Here is a 17,886-nt window from a genome sequence, read left to right on the forward strand (position 1 = left end):
ACACCCTGCTCGTTCTCCATTACATCTTTTTTTTTTTTTTTAATTACTACCAATTTATTTTGAGCCTGTGTCCACTTTTCTTTATGTCATCTGGGAAAGTTATTCTTCATTTTCCCTTCTGATAGTGAGCTGGACTATCACGACGCTGTGAATGTTAATGATCGCTGCCAGAAAATCTGTGACCAGTGGGATCGGCTGGGAACGCTCACTCAGAAGAGGAGAGAGGCCCTGGAGGTGAGTCTCCAGGCCACCTGTTGGCATGACACCTTCTAACAGAGGTTCCTTTACTAACTCACTGTTATTCATTTTGTTTTTCTGTGGCATGATGTGTATAAACCAAAACAGATTGTCTGTGGACTTCCCTGGTGCCCCAGTGGCTAAGACTCTATGCTTCCAATACAGGGGTCCCAGGTTCGATCCTTGGTCAGGGAACTAGATCTCACATGTCGCAACTAAAGATCCTGTGTGCCACAACTAAGACAGAGCACAGCCAAATAAAATAAATATTAAAAAAAAAAGCATGTGTGGTGAATAGAGCTTCTACAGAGAACATGAAAAGCAGGAGAACAAGGAAAATGGAAAGTTGGTAGTTTTGTTGTCATTTATCCATATGGCAATGACATGCCCTTTTGAATTAAAAATACAAAAGTCCAGTAGTAATGAGATAATGGTATAAACTCATTTTTGTGAAATAATAATGGCAGTGAATTTCCCAACATCCTTATCTAAGAGTAAATTGAGCTGAGACTGAGTCAGGAAATAAGGAAGAATGGAAGTTGAGACATTCAAAGGGAAGATGGCAACACATGTTGAGGTAAGTAAAAATGGATGTGAAACAGAATCAGGATGAATCTGGCCCTATTCAAGTGTAAGACTTGGAGAAACAGAAGTAAGTGGCTGGTTTTTAGCTGAACCTAATCATCTCTCAAGATTTCCCTGGTGGCTCAGTGGTAAAGAATCTGCCTGCAGTGCAGTAGATAGAGGAGACACAAGTTTGATTCCTGGGTCGGGAAGATCCTCTGGAGGAGGGCATGGCAACCCATTCCAGTATTCTTGCCAGGAGAATCCTATGGACAGAGGAGCCTGGTGGGCTATGGTTCATAGTGTTGCAAAGTCAGACACAACTGAAGCGATTGAGCATGCACACATGCAGTCTTCTCTCACCATGGAAGACTCAGACGACATGAAGAAAGAAGCAGTTAGCAATTTTCTGAGTCTTTTCACCCTGACTCTGATGAAGCTTTTAACATGTGTAATATCAGGCTTCCTAGATGCGAACCAGCTGTTAATATATTCACTTAAAGAAAAACGATGAGAGAAAGGAAGGACCAGGCATGTGACAGAGAAAGCTCAAATTTTTTGAACAAGAGGAAAAATGACTCCCAACTATGGAAGAGTTTTAGATTCCAGATGCCTCCCTGCCATAGGAAATGAGCATAATATTGTTCTCTGTGACTTGAAGCCTTGTGCTTTCAAATGGCCAGAAAGGCAGAGAGGTTCTCCGAGTTAAATTCTGAATGAGGATTTAAGAACATGAAACTGTAGTTCCTCCGGTAGGTGACTGTTGGGAAAGGCACAGTGTTGATCATAAAATGAGGACGATACCATGAATTTTCTATGAACCAGCATGGTTAGAGAATCAGGTCCTCTAACTTCTAAAGTGTACTTTAGCTGAAAGCACCTTACTGCATACTCTATGTGGATTCTCAGTCTTCAAAAGGTAGGATGTGGGGACTTTCCCGGTGGTCTAGTGGTTAAGAATCTGCCTGCCAATGCAGGGGATATGGGTTTGATCCCAGGTCCCTGGGAAGGTTCCACATGCCACGGAGCAACTAAGCCTGTGCCACAGCTATTAATACTGAGCCTGTGCTCTGGAGCCCATGCTCTGCAATAAGAGAAGCCACTGCAATGAGATGCCTGAGAACCACAATGAAAAGTAGCTCCCACTTGCCACAACTGGAGAAAGCAAACTCGCAGCAACAAAGACCCAGCACAGCCAAAATAGATAGACAAATAATAAATAAATAAAAATTTAAAAAAATACAAGAGTAACAGGTGGTAGAATATTTTAAATACTTTCAGAATATTGTGACTCTGGATGTAATTAAATCCACCTCTGATTCAGAAGGCACTTCAGAGACCTGCAGGGCTCAGCCTAGTCATTTGGACATCAGTTAATCTTTTTGTATACACATGCTGATAATGGGAGGGTTGTGATGGACGAAATGTCAGATAATAGTTTATTGCTTTGGAGTGCATCTTTACATGTTCCGAGAACTTTTTCTGATTTAGTCTATGATAACACTGACTTCTATTTAATCTTCAGAGAACTGAGAAATTGCTGGAAACCATCGATCAACTTCACCTGGAGTTTGCTAAGAGAGCAGCTCCTTTCAACAACTGGATGGAAGGCGCCATGGAGGATCTACAAGACATGTTCATTGTCCACAGCATTGAAGAGATCCAGGTAAGTGAACACAGCTCTGTGTTCCCACTACTAGAAATGAATCGTAATTTCAAAAGAGTTCTCTCTTTTGTTTTGTCTCATTTTTTAATTAAGAAAAATGTGGCTGGCGACATCCCTGGTAGTCTAGGGGTTAAAACTCTGAGCTTCCACTTCAGGAAGCAGGGGTTTGCTCCCTAGTCAGGAAACTAAGATTCTGCATGCTGTGCAGCGAGGCCAAAAACACACACGCATGTATAGGACTAGAAAGCCCAATGTACCCTTTGACCTTTAGCTTAAAAATGTGTATACTACTCTGCTACAGCTAAATTAACATCAGCCAAATAAAGGAGAATATGTCTAAAAGGGTATGTTCTTTAAAATAGAATGTGAAATCATATGAGCAGAATAGACATATATGCTCTTGGACTTAGTCACAGCAAATGATGAGTTTATTGGCTGGTAAGTTACCTACTTTGCAGTGTTCGAATTTACTGTTCATTAAAATCTATGGAATTTCACCAGACCATAAAGCATAAAAAAAACACAAACTAGCACCTTCTACTTCCCACAATCCGAAATGGTCTGCTTTGGATCTCTTCTGGAGCATCAGAATTACAAATAAGACTTAAAAGTGATTTAGGGAGGTAAGTTCCTCTCAAATAGCCAGGACCCAATTTATTTAGAGACCATTTGATGTATAATGGAATATAAAGAGAAAATACTGTTGGATCATCAAAAATAATCTAGATATAAAAGAAATAGTGAAGGTTGGGATTTGAACCCAACCAAGGAACAGGAATTTTTGCCAAGGAGCATTCTAGAAGGGTTTGTACCTGGTTGTAGGGGGAAAGAATTACTTCCTTGAACATGGCCTTTGTCTTGTGAAAGAAGCTGTGACAATGTTTCTTGCATGCACTCTTAAGCAGAGGTTGGCAATCTAAAATCGTTTTTGGAATAAGTGAGACATCAAAATATTCCTTGGAAGCCATACTTGATGCGTGAAGTAGTCTCTTCATTTAGTGAAAGGTGTGCTGGCAGCTGATTGGTTGCAGCATCTGTACTGAGTATTAGCATGGCCCTGGAAGGTGGTCCCCATGGCATCTACATACAACTGAACATAAGGAGCTGCTGTTTTACCCTCTAGGGTCCAAGGACAGGGTTGTTAAGTGGGGGCTTTATAAAGCCTGAGGGGAATGAGTTGGTTTCTGTGGCCTTTTTCTTTTGCAGGAAAGGGAGGTACTTCCTGGTGGTCTGTAGGTTTAAAGGCAGCAAATGGTGGGTTCCTTTTGAGGGGCTAAGGGTAAATAAACCCTGGTCATTAGGAAAGGCAGCTAATTTAAGTTCTGTGCGTTGCTGGTGAATAAGACCTAAACAGTAGCTGAGCATCATGATTAAATCAATTATGGTTTTTAAAAGAAGAAAACAATTATTTTTTAAAGACTTTGGATTAATAGACACCAGTGAGTCATCAGGAGGTCTTTTTTTCCCCCCATTTCGACGAACTTGACTTTTGTGTACCAGATAGCTTCTCTGAGACATTCAGAATTTGTCGTCCACTGGAGAGCCCTGCAGTTGTAAAGTTATTTATATGCCTGTAAAATTCACTCTGAAGTAAGTCAGGTTTTCTCCGCTTGTCTCTGGCTTAGAGCTTGATCACTGCCCATGAGCAGTTCAAGGCCACGCTGCCCGAGGCTGACGGCGAGCGGCAGTCCATCCTGGCCATCCAGAACGAGGTGGAGAAGGTGATCCAGAGCTACAGCATCAGGATCAGCTCAAGCAACCCCTACAGCACCGTCACCGTGGACGAGATCCGGTCCAAGTGGGACAAGGTGGGTAACTGAAGGTCCAGGGGTGGGCAAGGAGGGTGTGGGGTGAGGCGGATGTTCTCAAGCTGAGGTGGAGAGAAGAGGTGAACCCCTGGGGAAGTTAGAGTGACTCCCTGGTGATCAGAGTTGCCCTTCACCCCAAATTTCACAGTTGCATTAAAAGAGAAACTGAGGCATAGTAGCAAGTTTAAGCTTTTTTTGAGCAAAAGTCAGTTTGAACTGGGCTGCATCCAGTCTAGCAGACAGAAGGGAGCTCCAAGGAGCTGTACAAAATGAAAGACTTTTATAGGGAGAAAAGAGTAGGAACAAGGAAGTTACATGGCCGAACAAAGAAGGTTGGTTATTGCACAGTTACTTCTCTTTAGGGGTCTACCTGGCAGATGGTCTCACTAGTGCTAATCAGGTGATTCCTGATTGACTGGTTTTTAAGATTCCATTTCTGGGAGAGCGGAAATTGTATTTAAGTCTAGGTCTGGTGCAGTGGGATTTAGCATAAGCGACTCTATTTTGGGCCTGTTGTCTTGTTTTTCACAGATGAAATATGTTACACTCTTCAATACCTAAATACATTTAGCAGTTTCTATGATCTGTAAGAAAGTAGAAATGATTGTCCTTAAGGAAAATCTTATCAGTGTTAGCAAACTCAGTACAGGTTATGATACTGAAACTATTTTTAAAACCCCAGCTGAAAATTTGGTGGAATCCATTTTTGCTGGTACTTCATCAGAGATTTTTAAGAATATGGGATAGACATGTCCCAAGTGTGTGTGGATTTAAAATGTGGGGAAATTACTTAGGAAACTGTATACGGGGAACCAAAGGACTCTCTGCTCATTTACTGCCACTTATATTTTGGGAAACTGTACAGATTTAATTATAGTCCAGTGGGATCATTTGAACCCTTTTGTCTCATTCTTAAGAAAGATTTCTTTTCATGGTTTAAATTGTAGCATGGTTATCTTAGTAGGCTGCTAAGTCTTCAGTGAAGAAGTCCAGCAGGTGGATTTGAGGTGGCTTGCTATAAAAACACATGTAACAACTGTTTTAGTTACAAACCACGCCAAAGAGAGGGGAAAGAAACAGGTATGGGAAAGAGAGTGTTAAACTGAGAGACAGTTACTGCTACTGCTAAGTCACTTCAGTCTTGTCCGACTCTGTGCGACCCCATAGACGGCAGCCCACCAGGCTCCCCCGTCCCTGGGATTCTCCAGGCAAGAACACTGGAGTGGGCTGCCATTTCCTTCTCCAATGCATGAAAGTGAAAAGTGAAAGTGAAGTCGCTCAGTCATGTCCGACTCTTAGCGACCCCATGGACTGCAGCCTTCCAGGCTCCTCCATCCATGGGATTTTCCAGGCAGGAGTACTGGAGTGGGGTGCCATTGCCTTCTCTGGAGAGACAGTTAAGTTCTTGTTAAACTGAGAGACAGTTCTTGTTTCTGAACTTAAAATTAGCTCTGGTCTTCGGACAGTCAGAGTAAAAAGGAAACGGTGTTGAGCTGAGTAGTTTCCTTGGGCAGAAAAAGGGAAATATGTCACTTCTTTTCTTAAAATTTATTTATTTTTTAATTGAAGGATAATTGCTTTACAGAATTTTGTTGTTTTCTGCCAGATATCAACATGAATCAGCCACGGGTATACATATGTCCCCTCCCTCTTGAGCTTCCCTCCCCTAAAGTGAGACAAACTCTTCTCCTGTCACTTAAGTTATAGAGCAAAATTTTCCAGAGGGAGTTTTGTAAAAGGGACATTGAATAGTAATGTCTTTTTGCCAGTACACACAGAAAAAGGCTTCTGAAGTAGCTCTTTTGTCTGTGGATCCAAAGAGAACTCAGGCATAGCATAAAATATAAATCACAGGGTACAAATGGAATGGAAAAAAATATGGGCCAGGTGGGATCCTTTCTGGTGGGCCAGCATCATACAGGGTTGAGCTCATGAACCTGGCAGGGGTTCCCAACTTTTTTGTGTCTTAGATCCCTTTGGTAGTCCAGGGAAGCCTGTGGCTCCTTTCCGATAAAAATATGTATACACTCATAAATAATATTAAAGGTTACAAAGCAAATAAATTACATTGAAGAATAGTTATTAAAATATATATACGTATAACTGAATCACTTTGCTATACAACTGAAATTAGCACAACATTATAAATCAACTATACATCAATAAAAAATAAAAGACCAAGAAAATGTATTTTTAAAGTTGGAATATACTACCATATTTTAAACCTAGGTCTAATAGCAGACCTAGTAAATGTGAGTGGTGATGAGTGTCCATCATATTTTGAGAGGTAGGCAGTAACTAATGTATGTAAGAATGTGATTCCTGTTGTGAGAGAGTCACAGTGGACTTGGTGTCCATATTCATAATCGAAGGAAATGCTCATTTTCCTCTGGAGCTGGGGAAAATAAGGATGTCAGTTTTGGTTCATTCAAGTTCACAAATCCTCTGCACTCTGCACCCAGCCCTGCAACCTGCACCGCAACCCCCACCCCCCCACCCCGGATTAGTGCTGCAGGCTGGGAACCCCAAGTTAGACAAATGGTCAGCGTCCCTCATGCAGACTTAGCCTTTCAGCAGGCAGTGGTGGCACTGGGTGGCAATCAAGGCTAGACTGAGCTCCCCCTTAGTCCCTAAAGTAGGGAGCACACTCCCCTTCCTCCCCCTCCCCCTCCTTCTCCTCTCTCCCCTCCCACTCTGCTCCCACCCCTGCCCTCCACCCACCACCACCTATCTTGGTTACTCCTCCTGGACCACCACTGGCCTCTAACCCCTGTTGTCCTTGAATCCTGGCAGGTGAAGCAGCTCGTGCCCATCCGGGACCAGTCACTGCAGGAGGAGCTGGCCCGCCAGCATGCCAACGAGCGTCTGCGGCGCCAGTTCGCTGCACAGGCCAATGCCATCGGGCCCTGGATCCAGAACAAGATGGAGGTGGGTTGGTGCTTCAGAGAAAGCATGTCATGGCCTCCAAATCGGTCCCCAAGCTGACACAACCACTGGTGTCCACTCAGTGCCATGAGAGCCCTGTCCAAGTCACCTGGGTCTTACCCTGGGTGGCCCCTGGGCTGTTGAAGCCTGTGCATCAGTTTAGGGGGGTTGGGGTGAGGGCGGGGTGCTGGGGGAGGGTGTACACGCACCGAAGGTTGGGAGGCTGTTCTCGCTGTCATCCATTCATCTTGTCATTAAAAATGGTGATGGGTCTCCTTCTCAGTTTTTAGCCTCTGCAGGACCTAGATTCTAAACCATCCATCCCTAAGGAGGATGTGTGAAGAGTCACAAATACTTGGCATATTCAGAACCTTTAAGGAAAAGTAATCTTTGAATGACAATTGATTTCTGGGTTCATTTTATTACCAAGAACAGCCAAGAGATATTTATTGACCTACTGTTCTTTTTTTTCTCTGAGTCCCCCCTCATGGTGATAAAATGTTGGCTTCTTTCTTAAAGAGGAGAACATCTAAAAATCTAGGAAATTCTTTTGACCGCTGATGAAGCATCTAGTGGTCTGAAATCTGTCTGGCAGCCACATTCCTGCAGACCATCCCCCAGTCTCCTCGAAAAGAGGCCGCTTCAGGCATCCGTCTTCATTGGAAGAGGCTGAAAGGCCTCCTTTCTTCATGGATCTTGGTTGATTTTTTTTCTTTTCCTATTCTCTAGATAGATTAGAACTAGGGCTTCCTTCATGCTGTGGTACTGCCCTATTTCCTACTTCATCTGAAAAATAAGGGACTTTGGCTGCCACCTAAAATGCTGGTGTAGCTGGCATCAGAAGCAGAACCAGGAAGGATGTCGCCCACAGAGTCATTCGAGAGGCTGGCTCACCTTGTCCTCCTCCCCTGCTCTTGCCTCCACCAGGAGATTGCCCGGAGCTCCATCCAAATCACGGGAGCCCTGGAGGACCAGATGAACCAACTGAAGCAGTACGAGCACAACATCATTAACTACAAGAACAACATCGACAAGCTGGAAGGCGACCATCAGCTCATCCAGGAGGCCCTGGTCTTTGACAACAAGCACACTAATTATACTATGGAGGTACAGCTGCCGCACAGGCCTGCGGCGCCCTGGTGTCTGCCTGTGACCATTTCACCTGGTCAGGGTGTTTTCCGCCCACATTTGTCTCTATCTGTTCCTGTTTCGTTCTACAAGTATGAACATGAGGGATCATTAAGCCTTTACTGTCACTGCATGTGAAATCATTTTGTGAAGTAGATCAAGCACTGTGTGTGGGTGATCAGTCGCTCAGTCATGTCCAACTCTTTGCAACCCCATGGACCATAGCCTGCCATGCTCCTCTGTCCATGGGATTTCCAAGTCAAGAATACTGGAGTGGGTTGCCATTTCCTTCTCCAAGGGATCTTCCTGACCCAGAGACTGAACCCATGTCTCTTGCATCTCCTACATTGGCAGGCGGATTCTTTACCACTAGCGCCACCTGAGCAGCTCAGATCAAGTGCTATATAGTTGTTATTTATCAACATCATCCTTTGTCATCATTGTTATCACAACAGTGAATTCACTGCACTGCTTTGGAGAAACTCCCAGGAATGGGACTGTTCCATTTCTACCAGTTTGGCCCAGTTTGATCCTTCTGGGAGCCAGTGGGTGTAATCCAGGGCTCATCCTGCTACCTGGTGAATAGAAAGGTGTTCCTAGTGACAGAAAGACTGTACACTGTACATTGTATTCTACAAGGTGCTAGTTGTCACTGTTAGAACCCTGCTCCTCACTTCTGAGTATTTCCCACTATAGAATCTTGAAAGAAAGTGCAAAAGTAGAATTTAAAAAAAAATGTATCGAGAAGTCCTACTTGTCTCCCTTTGGGTTGACGCTCCTGTTATGAAAGCGAGCAGGCGAGATTGACCTGCCGGGAGAACCTGGAGCTGATCATTTGCTGTTTTTCCCTTGGTAGCACATTCGTGTGGGCTGGGAGCTGCTGCTGACGACTATCGCCAGAACCATCAACGAAGTGGAGACCCAGATCCTGACGAGAGATGCGAAGGGCATCACCCAGGAGCAGATGAATGAGTTCAGAGCCTCCTTCAACCACTTCGACAGGGTACCTCACTCCTACTTATTTGAAAGGCAATACTGGGGACGTCAAAAGACATATTTGAAATAGCACTCATGCTGTTATTTTTAAGTCGTCATGTCCTTAAAATTTACTGGGAAACAGGATGATTAAGGCCAGAGGAAAAGAGCCACTGAAATGAAGTGTGCTAAGTTCTGATGTTGCTCAAGGTGACATCAGACAAGGTCTAGGTTTGTGGGCCCTTTTATACAGATCACTTAACAAATGCCTTTGTAGTTGGGAGCAAAGCAAGATTTATTCTAAGTGAAAGTACATCCTTAACAGAATATAGTTGAAGGATTTAGGTCATTTTCTAAGCACTTAAATACAAAGCTCTAATGTACTTTTCCTAATTAACTATTTAGGTAAAGCACCTGATGAAAATTAGCCTACTCTTTTGCCATAAAACTTAATTTTCTTTTTTAACGAACAAAATCAGCTCATGAAATGTTATGAGGAAAATGTATCAACAAAATGATGACCATATAAAAAGTTTCGTGCTACCCTTAAAATATTATCTAATATTTTGATTTGAATATAATTGGGTAAAACCAGTTCTTCACAAGAAAATGCCCAGTTTGCTTATCATTTAGTTAATAGTGACTCTTAAGGCCACATTCCATTTGTTAAAAGATCCCTAACAAAGTACATTTCATTCTTTTGCTCAGGACCCTGTGTATGATTTACAGATATTAGTTAAATGGTTCTTAAAATGCCTGTGGACTAGACCAGCCATATTCAGGCCTATTAATGAGTTCAGAAAGTAGACTTCTGATCAGGGAGCTGAGGCATAAATAAAGTATTATATACAGACATGGATACTAAAGTTATTTTGGCTTCAGCACAGCTGTACTGTTGATGCTATCACACTGACCTGACTTCCTTCAGGTCGGGTCTTTTTCCTTCCATGGAGGGAAATAATTGACCATTGTTCCTGCATATATCACCTGGGCTTTTAGGAGGACAGCTCCGCTTGTTTGGGCCACTTCAGAGAGGGGAAATCCACATCTATTTGAATCCAGGGTAACGAGACTATCTCTTGCAACAAAGGTGCAAAGGAGGACAATGCAGAACCTGCCAAGTTTAAAAGTTTAAGTAAAGCAACTATAGTCCAATAAAAATTAATTAAAAAACAAAAAACCCAGCTTCCCAGTTGCAGTGAATAATTTTCATTCATCTAACAAGAACTCCTTTCAAACACGTGTATACCTGTGGCGGATTCATGTTGATATATGGCAAAACCAATACAATATTGTAAAGTTAAAAAAAAAAATAAAATAAAACTAAGAAGGAGTGAAAAATTAAAAAAAAAAAAAAAAAAAGAACTCCTTCCATACTAGCTTTCCCTTCCCGCCGCCCAGTAAAAGAATTAATAGAAGTTTAAGTTAAGGATTCTACGTCTTGGAGGGACTTGGGCCTGAGAGTGGCTGTAGGGTAACTGCAGCATGAATCCTAGCCCTGCTGTCATCTTTGGGGGACTTTTACAAGCGAGGTCTGCCTGGGGCCTCAAGAGTGTGAGGCGTTCTCACAACACTTACATTGTGTTCGGTCATCAGTGGGTGGCAGTGGGCAGCTTCTGACATGGTCATTTTCAGTAGCACTGGGTATTCCTCCTGCTTTCTAAGGTGTGGTCTCCATTTCTGACTGCTGTTTACCTTCCTTCCCTACTTTTTCCTTTTTAAGAAATTATTTTGTAATGTAATGTCCCTGTGTTGGGCCTGTCCTTTCTGTAAATCAGACCTTTAAAAATTCTTTGGCAGATGTCAAAGTGTCCCTTCTCTTTCTGGATTTTGTTCCCTGGTCAAGTCGAGTTGTTTATTTTGCGTCTAACACTCAACTTCTTTCTTCTTTCTTTTTGTTGAAAGAGGAAGAATGGTCTAATGGATCATGAGGATTTCAGAGCCTGCCTGATCTCCATGGGTTATGACCTGGTAAGACAGAAGTTGAAATTTTACTATGATATTCTACTGAGCTTATTTAGGTTTGTATTTTAGAAGACAACTGCCTTCAACTGTGGCAGCCCACTTGGGATTGTTTCATTTACCAAGGTTACTAGGTAACATGCCTGGTACCGTATGAAAATGACTTCCTGGAGTCAGAACATATATTTTCATTCAGTCATTGGTCAGCTGGTTTTTCCCTTGTGAAGGAAGATAACATAAAACTTTCCTGATGGTTTTTAAACAGCATTATTTGAGAGATAATTTACATACCCTACAATTTGCCCATTGAAAGTAGACACTTCAGTGGCATTTCCTCCTGATTTTCAAAGTGTTTTTTCCTCTAGTATTTTAGAAGGTAAAAAGTTTTTAGTGGGCTTCCCTGGTAGCTCAGTGGTAAAGAATCGACCTGCCAATGCCAGAGACACAGGGTCGATCCTTGATCAGAGAAGATCCCATGTGCCTTGGAGCAACTAAACTCATGCACCGCAACTACTGAGCCTGTGTTCTAGAGCCTGGGAATTACTACTGCTGAGCCCACGTACCACAGCCACTGAAGCCTGTGCATCCTAGAGGCTGTGCTCTATAACAAGAGAAGCCACCACAATGAGAAGCCTTTGTGCAACGAGAGAGTAGCCCCCACTCTGCAAATAGAGAAAAGCCCACGCAGCAATGAAGACCTAGCACAGCCAAAAAATTAATTAATTATTTAAAAAAAATTTAAAATCAGCTAAGAAATCTTACATTTCCCTGTGGGTTGTGAGTACCTGTATTAACCTTACTTCTGTGTTACCTGTTAACACATTACTGACCAAAGACATATTAATATGTCTTTTGTTACCTGAACATTATTGACTGGAAATGTGAGAGTGATATAATTTACGTCATCATGCGAAGCTGTTAGAACTTAAAATTGGTCAAGGGTTCATTATGCAAAACTTAACGATTGTTGTTATCATTCATATTTTGCCCCATTAGCTTCTTGTCCCAACTTGTGTATATTATAAACACAAGTTTATTACCATAAAATTTTTAAAAATGATGCATAGTGAAATTTTGAGTGAAGAATTTGTCAATGATTTTTATGCAAATTCTTTCTCTGATTGTCTGAGTGACATGTATACTTTAGTATCTCGTAATATGATAGTTTTTCCAAATATAGTTCTGATTCAGATGATGTGAAAATTAGACCAACAAAAAGACAAAATATCTTAGTGATTGATTCTGATACGGAAAGTGAAAATGAAACTCATTGTGCTGGAAGAGACTTTATATAGGTGTCAGGTGTAATTATTGAATGTAATAACTCGCAAAGTGTTAGTGAAGTAACATATTAATTTTTGGCCAGTCAAAGCAAAAATCACTGTCCTACAGGCTTTAGTTTCTGCGAAAATCCCCCAGTCAATAATAACTTAATATGTAATGTTAAACATAAATTACTTTGATGCATCTCCCCTTTCAAATAAGCACTGTGAGAGCCCGCCTCTAACCTGCCTTCTCTTTGGCAGTTTTATTCTTCTCAATTATAGCCTGAGAAAAGGCCTAAGTCTCTGAATTCTTCTTCCATAATTATGTTAAGTCCCAAGGCAACAGGGCTTCCCTGGTGGCTCAGCAGTAAAGAATCTGCCTGCCAGTGGAGGAGATGGGAAACGTGGGTTTGATCCCTTGGTCAGGAAAATCTCCTGGATAAGAATATGGCAACCCGCTTCAATATTCTTGCCTGGAGAATCCTATAGACAGAGGAGCCTGGTGGGCTACAGCCCATGGGGTGACAGAGAGTCAGACGTGACTTAGCAACTAAACAACAACAACCCAAGGCGACATGGATCAGAGAGAGAAAGGAATTCGGACATCAGGAGCTTCCGGGTTGATGCTGTAGCTACATTTCAAAATCCGTTAATGACAGTAAACTTAAGTCGCCCATAAGGGGAATCTGTTCCAAACATGGAAGGGAAGTGCAGGGAATATTTAAGTTTTCAAGCAAAAGGGAACTTGCATGCCAACAGGTAAAAGCGGGAAAGCAGCACAGTTAGGAGTTGTGGCCTGTTGAAGTCAATGTTTCCTTGCAACCTTGCCTCAGGGTGAAGCTGAGTTTGCCCGCATCATGACCCTGGTGGATCCCAACGGGCAGGGCACCGTCACCTTCCAGTCTTTCATCGACTTCATGACCAGAGAGACGGCTGATACCGACACGGCCGAGCAGGTCATCGCGTCCTTCCGGATCCTGGCTTCTGACAAGGTCTGCATCGACACATTTTCTTCTGCCTTTTTGACAGTCTGCTGCTTTATTCCAATAAGAATGGAAGCAATGTTGCAAATAATAATGATTTTGATACTGCTGCCTTTTATACCGCATCTGCACTGAATTCAGAAAGCACTTAAACGTAACGCTGGTGTACTCAGAAGAGGCTAAACACAGACATTCTGTCTTGGCATTTGTGCTTGGTCCTTATGGGGAGTTTCATAGAAGGAACCAGCAGTGTGAATTTTGCAGTTTTTTTTGTGTGTGTGTTTTCTGGTTCAACCCTACTTTACATTCTGGATTGGTAGATAAGATTTCTGAAAGATGAAACAGTGCAATTCAGATGTTAGAAAACTGAGAACCTTCTCCCAAGGATCAATGACACTGACTGTGCCCAGCCCTTGGAGCAAAGTTGAATAGAGCCATCCATTCTTTGTAAAAATTGGCAAGTTTTTCATTACATGTAACCTAGAAATTAAGTAGGAGTTTAATTGCAAGTTTAGAATTTTCAAATCTCCCAAAACAATATTAAAACTTTTCAATATGTATAAGTTCAGTTTGGGATATGATCCCTTTGTCTTGTGTTCTAGCTGAAAGGGAAAGGAAGTTAGGATTCTAAAACACATCGGCTTGGCCGTGTTTATTACCTTAAAAAAAATCTTATCTGACAACATAAACTATCTTTAAAATAATTCTGTTTGTTTTAAAATGAATCCTTTATCATGTGGATAGGGGTTGAGGGGAGAAGGTCCAACTGGTTTAGGAGATAATAAACCAAGGCTTATCTAACACACCCAAAGCCCTACTATATATTACAATATATTTGCTCTTTATTTATCTTGACCTATCAGTCTATTTTATGAGAATTATCCTATTTTCTCTTGGACATTTGACATTAAAAACAAAAGACTCCATTGTTCAATGTCAGTTTAGTTTTGCTTTAGAAGGAGTTTTTCACCAGTGGCAACATGCCTCTAGTTTTTAAATAAATTGTGTAGGAAAGCAAGCACATACCACATGTATTTTTTAAAAACCACATTGATCATTTTAAATTAAATATTCCTATATTTTCATTAGTGTATGGTGTAAACCAACCTCCCCTTTATCTTTCTGTATGAAATTTACATCATAGTATTTTTCACTAATATTATGGCTCAATTTGAGAAGTGTTGATGGTACTGCTCCCTTTGCCTCTATGAAGCATTTTAAATTTCCCACTGGCCAGAAGACAAATTGCAAGTAAAACTCAGCCTTTGGTTGGCTGGCTGGTACTGTGCCTGTTAGACTCCCTACCTTTAGTCTTTTATTTTTTTATCTTTATCTTATTTTGGAATATAGTTGATTAACAATGTTGTGTTAATTTCAGGTGTATAGCAGACTGATTCAGTTAATCCTTTTTTTAACAATTAAACAAATGCAAGAAGTATGTCAGTATTTAAACCATTTAAGTTCCAGTGTGTCTTGCCATTGATTTTTAAAACATGTGTGTACTGTTTTCCAGCCATACATCTTGGCGGAGGAGCTGCGTCGGGAGCTGCCCCCAGACCAGGCCCAGTACTGCATCAAGAGGATGCCTGCCTACTCAGGCCCAGGCAGCGTGCCCGGAGCCCTGGATTACACCGCATTCTCCTCCGCACTCTACGGGGAGAGCGATCTGTGAGGCTGGGGTTTTGTAGTCGCTGATTAGAACGCAATAAAAGCTGAAGTCACAGTTTGTTTCTTGGAAACTTTGACAAGCTTTATTACGTTATAGAGGGAGAACACTTTCTTCGCAACTCAGTTATTGCCAGCAGTGTAAGATGGCTGAAGTTAAGTTTTTCTAGTAGATGACATAGCGTACTTTATAAGTAGGTTTCTTTACTTCTGAGTTTTTAGCTAAGTGCAATGAAATATCAGGGGTTATAAAACAAAGCCAATCCTTGAGTAGTGTGAAATTAGGAAGACCTAAGGATAGAAGGAACATACAAAATGGGAAAATTCTGAAATACCCAAGATTCAAGACCAGAAAAATAATAGTAAATGTTTGACATTAAAAAAAATTCTTCATATATATAATATGTTTATATGGTTATCTCTTGGGGAATATATTTGGGATACTGGTGTTTTACTTTCTGGCTTATCCAAAGATTATATTTAAGATAAATGGTAACTGTCATCTCGTTAGCTGAATTGAATATTGTGAACTTCCAGAGAATAGAAACAGACACCCCAAAAGACTTTTAGCACTTAAAACATTTTAGGTAGAAATCATAGTCAGCTCTTCTTTATTTAGGACTACGTGGTCCAGTTAGTGGATTGCAATGCCTTACTCATACTGCAAAGCAGGAACCTCACCATGGAAATGTTTCATTGCCAGGGAGGAAGATGGAATCACTAGGTAAAATGTGTTTGGGGGGGATTATTTATTGATTCCAGGTTTCTGTGCTTTTTTTAGAGCTTGTTAGTATGTTAGAGTCTCACGAGATGACCATATATAAGTGCTCTGTTTTTAAACAAACAGGTGTCAATAGCAATAGTTATGATGGGGGACAAGTCAAAAGCTGCTATTTTTATAGCTCTCCAGGCAGAATTTCTCCTTTTTTTGCCTTTTAGTTTTACTATCTGATAAAGAGAAGGTGTTAGAGGGAGGAGTTGGTAGGAAAGGACTAATTCTCACCAACAGTAGAGGTAAGTTCTTTAACTGCAGAACCTTTACATACTTCAGGTGGATTCATTTTGTGTAGCAGGAATTCTTGATGTTTCTGCCCGCTCTCAGTGAGTGTCCCCACTGTGATTGGATGGGGCATTGCCACACCTCCTTCCATGTCTATGTGGAAGCCCCTTGCAGAGGACACCGATGGCTCCTGCCACCCATATCTGTCAGCTTTCATTCATTTTTCTGCTCATGCTGCTGTTTGCTGTACCTCCCCTGTTTTTCCATCTTGTTGACAGCTTGTAAAGAATAAAGCAGGAATTCTTTTTATATCTGAATCCTTAATGATCAGATGAATTACAAACAAACAAAAACAGTTGTAAATAGCAATTGAAGTGTTACTAGAAAAACAGTCATGTGCCTGTTAACCTATAGTCTTTTTCTTCAGATTTTTCTAGATTTCCACCAGTAGCTGGAAATGGGATATTTTCCATTCATGACTATCCCGTAACTTAATATTTTTACACAATTGGCCCATTTAGAACCTTCAACCTTTGTAAGTTTCATTTAATTTGCTTCATTTTATTAAGTAGCTGATAGTTTACAGATTTCTGAAATCTGAGTCCTTGAGTTCAGTGCCAGACACTTTTGGGGTGGTGTTTAGGTGAACTGTGACTCCTTATTCTACTTCATGCAGGTGCTATATTCTAGCTGTATAGGGAGAAAAACGGGAAGATATTCTGCCTTTGAGGCTACTAGCGGGAATTTGTGGTGTTTTACAATTGGTGTAGGTGGTTCATCTTCCTAAAATTTTAGTTTCTTTACAACATTCAAGCAAGAGAATGGATCAACACTATCTGCTAACAAATGAAAAAGGGAAATAAACTCTGAAACACTTAATAAACATGTTTGTACTCTCATTTTAGAAGTTATTTTTATTTCTGAAGCTGAATTATTGATTAAACTTAATTTGTAAAAGAAAAGGAATCCCTGTTTTATTATTATTATTATTTCAACTAATAACCAGTTTCTTTGGTTAACCACAAACTTTCCTCACTTAAAATTTCCATCATCACTTAAAACTCTCATTTGGTTTAGCATTTGCCTTGTTTAAAGAATTAGAGACTGGCTTGTTGGGTAGAGGGTAAATTTGAGATGAGGAATTAAGATTGGCCCAGTTAGAGGTGAGTGATGAATGGACTAGGGAACGAAATGGATTAGGAAGAAATTTTTACCCCAGATATCATTTCAGAATCCCCAGTAGGTATTTTGAAAGTGTATGGCACCCCGAGCCCTAACCCCAGAGCTTCTAGTTGTGAAGGTCTGGGTTAAGACCTGGACATCTGCCGGGGTCCAGCCCCGGCTGATCCAGGGTATTCGAAGCAGGGACGGCGTCGGTGAGGATCAGGATACAATAGCTTCAATTAGATATTAATTAGAGATGTAAAGAGTAATAGAATGAGGATAGCTCAGTAGGAAAATTCAGTGGAGAAAAGAGGCTGAGTAGCTTGGTTTACGTGGGAGACCAATAAAACTTCAAGACAAGAACTTTGCACCACTTACGTAGGTCGCAGGCGTCCTTCCGTTCTCCCGAAGGAGAGGAGACACTGAGGCCTCCCCGGTTGGATCTTAGAAGCCCAGGCATAATTAGTAACCATGGCGGGTTCCGTGCTCCAGATGGAGATTCAGCCAGAGTGAGACAGAGAGCGACATGGGGAGACCAGTATTT

General features: G+C 41.4%; 1 protein-coding gene across 1 annotated transcript in view; it reads left to right on the top strand.

Moving 5' to 3' along the window:
- The window catches only part of ACTN2 (actinin alpha 2), a 78,628-nt gene extending 61,551 nt beyond the window's left edge, over positions 1-17,077 (top strand). The window contains exons 13-21 of the mRNA XM_070782249.1: positions 126-234; positions 2,327-2,467; positions 4,093-4,275; positions 7,069-7,203; positions 8,128-8,307; positions 9,185-9,331; positions 11,209-11,274; positions 13,364-13,522; positions 15,027-17,077. Of these exons, the coding sequence (XP_070638350.1) occupies positions 126-234; positions 2,327-2,467; positions 4,093-4,275; positions 7,069-7,203; positions 8,128-8,307; positions 9,185-9,331; positions 11,209-11,274; positions 13,364-13,522; positions 15,027-15,185 (1,279 nt within the window). The 3' untranslated portion in view covers positions 15,186-17,077. The remainder of the gene's footprint in view (positions 1-125; positions 235-2,326; positions 2,468-4,092; positions 4,276-7,068; positions 7,204-8,127; positions 8,308-9,184; positions 9,332-11,208; positions 11,275-13,363; positions 13,523-15,026) is intronic.
- The last annotated feature ends 809 nt before the right edge of the window (positions 17,078-17,886 follow it).

This window comes from Bos indicus, chromosome 28 (genome assembly GCF_029378745.1).
Source record: "Bos indicus isolate NIAB-ARS_2022 breed Sahiwal x Tharparkar chromosome 28, NIAB-ARS_B.indTharparkar_mat_pri_1.0, whole genome shotgun sequence".
Classification (NCBI taxonomy): Eukaryota; Metazoa; Chordata; class Mammalia; order Artiodactyla; family Bovidae; genus Bos; species Bos indicus.